Below are 8367 nucleotides of genomic sequence, written 5' to 3'. Positions count from 1 at the left end.
GTTTTCAATGACTGATCTTTCAGAGGTGTATCTCCAGGCCATTCTACTGAGGCACCTGCGGGTAGACTCAAACCATGAACCTTTCAGTCAGAAGCCAAGCAAATTAACAGTTTTCATTTCTGGGGGACTCCAAATCAAATAATATCTCTCCAAATCGTCTTGTAAAAGGAGACTAGGAAAGGATGGACTGCAAATGTCAATTATAATCAAGATACACAAATAAACAAACTCTTATAAACACAACATTAGCATACTTATTTTGGTTACTTTACATCTAGTCAACCATATTTTATATACCACATATGTACTTTTATACACCATAGATATATTCTTTCCAAAACATTTTCCTGGATGCTTTAAAATTGTGCTGTCCAACACTGTTGCCACTGGTCCCATGTGGCTATTGGCCCTTGAAATAAGTATAGTCTAGATTGCAATGTGCTTTAAGTATAACGTACACACAAGATTGTGAAGACTTAGAATGAAAACAATGTAAAAATGTCACATTAATACTTTTATACTGATTACATGTACAAATGATAATATTTCAATGAAGTAGAAAACATTATTATATTAATAGTAATATATGCAGGAAATATACTTTTTTATATGTATTTTTCCTGCATATATTACTATTAATCCTTGGAAACTTTGTGGGGCAGTTCTACTCTGTCCTATAGGGTCGGTATGAGTCGGAATCGACTCAACAGCACTGGGTTTTATATGTATTTACATGTATATGCATATATATGTGTAGTATATGTATATAATACATTGTAATAATAGAATACACAATTAACATCAAAATAGATAAAATTTATGTTAGTTACAATATTACTAATGTTTTGTTAAATAAATATACTATTTAAATTAATTTCACTTTCATTTAACTTTTTAATATGTCTACTGGAAAATTTAAAATTACATATGTCTTCTATTATATTTCTATTGAAAAGCACTTCTCTAAGATGTTCGACTCAACACAAAAAAGAAAATAAAGAAAAAAAAAAGTAAGGACAGCCATGACTATTCTTTCTTAGAAGAAAATATTCCAAACACTCTTGTCATGGCCCTGAGGACTTCCTTATTCCGCAGGCTGTAGATAATGGGGTTGAGCATGGGAGTGAGGATGGTGTAAAAAATGGCCAAATTCTTATCTTCTGCTGGTGAGTGGACATTCCTGGGCCGACTATAGGTGTAAGCAGTTGGTGCATAGTAAAAGGTAACTACAGTTAAATGCGTTGAACAGGTGGTGAAGGCCTTTTTCCTTCTTTCTTTGGAGCGCATATGGTAGACAGCCAGAAGGACTCTGCTGTAGGAAGCAGCGATGCCAAGGAAAGGAAGGAACAGAAAGAGGCTAGTGCTCACAAAAACCATGTACTCATAGACCCAGGTGTCCATACATGCAAGAGACACCATGGCTGGGACATCGCAAAAGAAATGATCAATGGCCCTGGACCGGCAGTAAGGAATATGAAGGATATAGGCTGTGTGTGCCAAAGAGTTGATGGACCCCAAGATCCAAGATCCTATGATCATCTGGACACACATCCTTCTAGTCACATGGCTGGGATAATGGAGGGGGTGACAGATGGCCACGTAACGGTCATAGGCCATGGAGCCCAAGAGTAAGGCTTCAGCACCACCCGTTGTCAAGAAGAAGAAGCTTTGAAAGCCACATCCTAGGAAAGAGATGCCTTTCTGGCCAGAGAGAAAGTTATACACCATCTTGGGGACAGTAGTAGAGATGTACATCAGGTCCGTGAGTGAGAGCTGGCTAAGGAGAAAGTACATGGGTGTGTGGAGTCGGGAATCCATGCAAATGAGGAAAATCATGGTTGAGTTTCCCACTGAGGCCAGAAAGAATACAAGGAGGATAAGGCACAAGAGCAGCATGCCAGTTTGATTTGGGGGAAGGAGTCCCAACAAAATGAAATCATTAGAAGTTTGATTCCATTTCTCCATGAAAACTTACTGTTTTAATTTTCTTGAAAGAAGAACAAAAACGAAAACAAACAAAAAAAATGAAGCTAGAAAGAACAGGGCATAAAAAGGAATTTGGAATTTGTTAATGTTTTTTTACATTTTTTTCCTTTTTCCAACTCTTCAAATTTTGTTGAAATCAGTTTCAGAGCTGAATGTCCCAACCTCTTCTCCGTGTATTATCTGGTAAGCAAGTGAGCAAGCCATACAGAAAAGTGGTTTTTAAGTATAAGTCTAGTACCATACACAATAAAGACAAACAACTTAAGACTCCCCTCCCTGGAACTACTCCTGGCCAGTCCCATTAGACGTGATTATTCAGGGGACTCAAGTGGTTAAGAGCTACAAAAGGTCAGCAGTTCAAATCCACCATGCGCTCCTTGGAAACCCTATGGGGCAGTCCTACTCTGTCCTATCGGGCCACTATGAGTTGGAATCGACTGAATGGCAACGGGTTTGGTTTTTTTGGCCTTCAGTCATTAAAAAAAAAAAAAAGAAATTGTTGTGGAGTCAATTCTGACTCCTCATGGTGATTTCATGTGTCAGAATAGAACTGTTCTCCACAGAGTTTTTAGAGGCTGATTTGTCTAAAGTAGATAATCCAGGCCTTTTTTCTGAGGGAACTCTGTGTGGACTCTAACTGCCAACCTTTTGGTTAGTACCTGAGCACTTAACAGTTTGCACAACCCAGATCCTGCATCATCAATTGCATAGGTCATATGTTCAATAATAACTGACATAAGACCCAGCGACTTTTTATATACTGAAATTCTGTGCCTCATATCTCTAGCCTTATTCTGCATTGTTACTTTCTGGTCTTCCCTCCCTAACTGGCACTAATCCAGCCAGACAATCCTTGATTGTACCTTACTACTCTCTCAAGTTCTTTATCATTTTGTGCCTTTCTTAAAATGCACCCACCGTTTGAAATCACTGTCCTTGAACTGTAAAATCCTGCATGCCTACTGTTGTTAAGTACTGTTAGGTTGATTTTCAACTCGTAGCAACCCCATGTGACAGAGAAGAACTGATCCATGTGGTTTTCTGGACTGTAATCTTTATAAAAGCAGATCACCAGGTCTTTCTCCTGTGGAGCCACTGGATGGGGTTGATCCTCCAACCTTCTTGTTAGTAGAAAAGCACTTAACAATTGTGCCATCAGGGCTCCCTGGAACCCTATGAAATCCACACTATTTATAAAATATTATTGAATATTTTCTCATGCCTACTGATGTTTTCATTTTCTGAAGCCCTGCAGAACTTGAAATTAAATGCATAGATTTTCTACATACCTTTCATTTCTTTACGTAGATGAAGTGAGTGTGATGAGGTCACAGATTCTATAGTATACATTTTTTCATTTTATTTTCCACTGTCCCCAACAATAAGTAGTATGATAATGGAGATATAACAAGGAGCAGAGAGATTAAAACTAGATAAATTGGAAGCTCTTAGACTCATAGGATTTTTTTTTCACTTTAACTCATTTGTTATAACCATCCCCCAAATTCTGTAAATTTAGGCATAAATATCCACTTTTTTAAAATAATAAAAGTAGTATTCATAGATATGACAAATAACTTTCTCAAATACAGTTAACGATGCAATCCAAATTTATATCTGTTCTTCCTTTGAATTTGTTTTTTTCATATTCCAAGATTACTTCTTGTTTGGTAAATGACTTTGTGCCTAGTGCCTAACTTGTCTCAATTTAAACTGCATAATAATTAACCTTTTGAAAGAGATTGGGGTTTATTCCATATTTGCAACTAGGTCAAAGCATACTGAGATTTAAAAAATAAATAAATTTTTTTTGCTGATGAGTCTGTTCTGTCTCAAAAGGACCTCACAGGAGTCAGAGTAGAACTGTGCTCCATACGGTTTTCAATAAGTGATTTTTTTGGAAGTAGATCAACCAGGCCTTTCTTTCCACACAACTCTGGGTGGCCTTGAACCCCCAGCTTTTGGATTAGCAGCCCAGCTCCTTAACTGCTTTCACCACCCAGGGAACCATCAAGTGGGCATTTATTTTCTCCTTCTGTAGTTTGATTTTCATATAGTAGAGGACAGCAGAGTCAGACAGTTGCAACACTGTTCAACTACCAAAGTAGATATAAGATATATGCTCTGGCTTCTACATCGATTTAGAGATTACATATGGTTGCAGTTATTTTAAGAGCTTATTATGTAATGTAATTTAATTGAAATCAAATATTAATCATTTAGAATAATAAAATCAACAAGAGATGAAAGTAAAGAACTTTTCCTTTCTGGTGATTTTTTCTAGCTTTTTATTCCCAAACTTTCCTCTTGGAATATTTTAACTCAACCTTTTATAGCCTCTCTTTTTATATTTTTGTAACCTAAATTCTGATCATTTGTTTTTCTTCTCAACTCAGTTGCCTAAACAAACACAAACTATGATTGTGACACTTCTTGTATTTCTACTATATACTTTCATCCTTAACCCATTCTAGGCATGGGATTTCCTGCCTTATGCTATAAGCTTCTGTCTGAAGAGGGAGCCCTGATGCGCATTCCCTGCGAGTTATTGATTCAAGCAGAAATCTTGGATTATTGATTTTTTAACAGGAAAGGGCATCAATCAATGGTTTATTACAGTTCTTCACATTTGGTAACTTAAAATCAACTGCTACTTCATATAACTTTGAAACACATGAGTAAAATTGTGAGTTTGTGATAGACAAATGGAAAAATTTTATAGCTGTCTTCTTGACAAATACTAACAGTGGGGGAAAAAAAAAAAAGCACCATCAGGGAACATGACAGATGCATGATACCATTGAATGAGGAGGCTAGTTGGGATGGTAGCAGGTAGATGGGTTCATGGGCTGTTTCTTTTAACTTGTAGAAATAAAAACTGATGATCTAACAGATAAAGATTGTCATCATCGTCAGCATGACACATTTACTCAAAAAATATTCATCAATTTTCTATTTACTGCAGTGCTGTTGGTACTGAGATGTACTGGTGATTATATCATACAAGCCCCTATAATCCTGTAGTTAAACTTTAATGCGTGAGAGAGTAAACTAAAACATACAATACAAGGTTATGTAACAATGAATAAAGTAAAATAGAGTAAGGAGCTAGAGCACTTTCAGGACATAAGAGATTTTAAGAGAGTCCCTGTTAGGAAGCAACATTAGAACAGGCCTGGTTGAGGAGTAGTCTACCCAAGACGAACAGCAAGTGAAAAGCCTCGTAGTGAGGGCATATTTAGTTTTATTTTGAGGAAAATAAAAAGGAAACCACTGTTTCCAAAGCACAGGGCGTAAGAGGGAATGGCATATGATATGACAAATGCCAGGCCAAGATGAGGATTTAGATTTGCTTCTGGGCAAGATGAGATGCCATTAGAGTGTGGAGTAATCTTACCTGTGTATTAGAGATTACACAGGATGCTCTGGGGTGAACAGAAAGTTTCATCAAACATATAAGTAGGAGACCGGTTTGGAGGGAATGGAAACAGGCCCAGGAAGAGAGGGGAGTGGCCTTTCTAATTGGTGGCATCACAGTTATCCTCAGGGGTCAGATTCCACAGACATTTGATGCAAATGCCTCCTTATGTGAGAATTAAGTTAAGTAATAAATGCAAAACGCTTCACATAGGCATGTGGTTTCTCCTCCAGAAGCCTGACAATCATTATGATAGCCTTAATACAACCTTAAATCCACTTACCATTGAGGCAGCTCTGACTCAGGGAGACCCCATGTGCATCAGAGTAGAGCTGTGCTGCATAGGGTTTCTAATGGCTGAGGTTTTTGAAATTAGATCACCAGACCTTTCTTCTGAGGCACCCTTTGAAGCTTGGTTTGTTTAATCATTAAGGGGCTTCGAACTCAGAAATGTTAACTATTTTAATTAAGGTCACACCACTCCAGGGTAGCACATAGTAGAATTTTCATAGCTTCAGATTGTCTCTGTCAGGACACTTAGGTAGGGTTCATGTCTAACATCCATTAGTCAAATGTTTGTCTTAGTATATAGTAAATAGTCTGTTTCTATGCATAAAAAATGTAAGGGGAGAGCTTGCACTCGGGAAAGAAAGAGAGGAAATGGATGATGTAAGGGGGAGGGGGAGAGCTTGCTCAAGAGAAAGAGAAAGGCAGGAAAGGGTCCCTGACTTGGCAGTTAAACGTTAAGCCATCAAAGCGCTCCAGTCCATAGAACGGAAGGTGGCCCACGAGAAAAAGGAGTGGGAGGTAGGAGAAAAGGGTATAAAGCCCTAAGAAAATGACTGTGTCAGGGCACTCAGACTCTATCTCTCTGAGCAGCCTGTTTGACACTCCCTGGTCAAGTGTACTTTCGCTACTAACCCTCTGCTAGCTACTAAACCTCTGCTTGCTTGGCACTGCTTGTCTCAGAGTTCGAATTCTTTCCTACACTGAAGACAAGAACCCAGGACATTTTCTCCGGTAACAAAAACATTAAAGAAACCCCTCCAGATCCACTAAAACATCTTTAATGTAATAATATAGTAATAAAAATAATAATAATGTTCTGATGAGCATCTCAAAAAGCTCCTATTTGTTATTATGAGCCTTTGTATGTACCTCAACTTTTTAACATAATGGGTTTTGTGGGGTTTGGTTTGAAACTAAGGTTTTCCGTACCTCAGAAGTTCATATACGGGGAATGCTTTTCATTCCAAGATCTTGCTTTCTTGTTATCTTGTTCCAGTGAAAATAGAATAAGCTATTTCACACCTAATCTAATCAAATTCCCATAAGTCCTACAGTTGAAAGCCAGAAGGATGAGCTGCTGTATTTTATATAGACAGCCTTGCATCATCAGCCTTAGATATTCTTTTTTTCTCCTTTAATTGATCCCCAATGTCTAAGTCTGTGGGGGCCAAAACCCTGGCCATTTCACTTGACTCTCTTTCTTAGAGATCAAATCAGATATTCACTTAGACCAAAGCAATCTACCTGGAGAACTCTGTTTTATTTGGCTAGTACCCACAGTTAGACAGAAAGATGGGCTTTTATTACTCCAGAATATTATTTGAGAGTTATATTATTTGAGAGATTATATTATTAAAATATCCTCACTTTGCATGTAAGAGAGCTAAGGATTAAAGAAGCCAGATCCAACTGTGATTAGAAAGGTGATTTGGGGAAATTAGTTAACAGTCTACTTTGTTTCCATATCTGTAAATCTGGGCTTAGGTATACTGTAAGAGTTAAATGAGATGATGTATGTTAAATGTTTAGATAGCACCTGAGACAGTGAAAGGGCTCAACAGATTATAGGATCTCTTATGATCCTGCTGAAACCACAGATTTCAAAACCATGAAGTGTACATTTAAGCTATTTTTTTCTTAATTGTGCTTTTAGTCAAAGTTTAGAGTTCAGGTTAATTTCTTATACAAAAATTTATACACATACTGTCTTGTGATATTAGTTGCAATCCCCCCAATGTGACAGCACAGTCCTGCTTTCCATCCCTGGTCCCCTTTGTGCATTCCGGTCTCTTCCTGCATTCTCATCCTGCCTCTGGACAGGACCCACCCATTTGGTCTCATGTATCTGACTGAACTAGGAAGCACACTCCTTATGTGTATTATTTTTTGATATAGTCCTGTCTAATCTTTGTCTGAAGAGTGGGATTCAGTTCTGGGTTAACAGAGGTCTGGGGGCTATAGTTTTGGGGGTCCTTCAGTCTCTGTCAGACCATTAATTCTGGTCTTTGATGTGAATATGAGTTCTGCTCAACACTTTTCTCCTGCTCCATCCATGACCCTCTGTTGTGCTCCTTGTCAGGGCTGTCATTGATGGCAGCGGGGCACCATCTAGTTCTTCTGGACTCAGGCTGGCAGAGTCTCTGGTTCATGTGGTCCATTAGTCTCTTGGGCTAATATTTTCATTGTGTTTTTGGTTTTCTTTATTCTCCTTTGCTCCAACCAGGATGGGACCAATTGATGCATCTTAGATGGCCATTTGCAAGCTTTTAAGACACCAAATGCCACTTACCAAAGAAGGATGCAGAACATTTTCTTAAGAAAGTTTGTTATGGCATCTTCCATCTTTTTGTTATTGTGAACAATGCTACAATGAACGTGGGTGTTCACGTGTCTATTTGTGTGACAGCTTTTATTTCTCTAGGCATATTCCTAGGAGCCGGATTGCTGGATTGTATGGTACTTCTAGCTTTTTAAGGAAGCTCCAAATCATTTTCCAAAGTGGATTTAACATTTTACATTCCCACCACCAGTGGATAAGTTTTCCAATCTCTCCAAAACCTCTCCAACATTTACAATTTTGTGTTTTTTGGATTATGGCCAGCCTCATTGGGGTGAGATGGTATCTCATTATAGATTTGATTTGCATTTCTTTAATGGCTAATGATCATGAGCAT

At 38.0% G+C, this 8367-nt stretch overlaps 1 protein-coding gene across 1 annotated transcript; it reads right to left on the bottom strand.

Moving 5' to 3' along the window:
• Window positions 1–1026: 1026 nt before the first annotated feature.
• LOC126070456 (olfactory receptor 2L13-like) lies at window positions 1027–1965 on the bottom strand. The gene has a single exon (XM_049874658.1). It carries the CDS (start codon window positions 1963–1965, stop codon window positions 1027–1029), a length of 939 nt encoding a protein of 312 aa, XP_049730615.1.
• Between the last annotated feature and the right edge of the window lie 6402 nt (window positions 1966–8367).

The sequence above is a fragment of the Elephas maximus genome, chromosome 2 (genome assembly GCF_024166365.1).
Source record: "Elephas maximus indicus isolate mEleMax1 chromosome 2, mEleMax1 primary haplotype, whole genome shotgun sequence".
Lineage (NCBI taxonomy): Eukaryota > Metazoa > Chordata > Mammalia > Proboscidea > Elephantidae > Elephas > Elephas maximus.
Note: the sequence above shows the minus strand (reverse complement) of the source record. Positions and strands in the feature narration are given on the sequence as shown.

What these genes read in the sequence shown, in the direction of transcription:
- LOC126070456 (XM_049874658.1), bottom strand. Translation starts at nt 1,965, where the DNA reads ATGGAGAAATGGAATCAAACTTCTAATGATTTCATTTTGTTGGGACTC.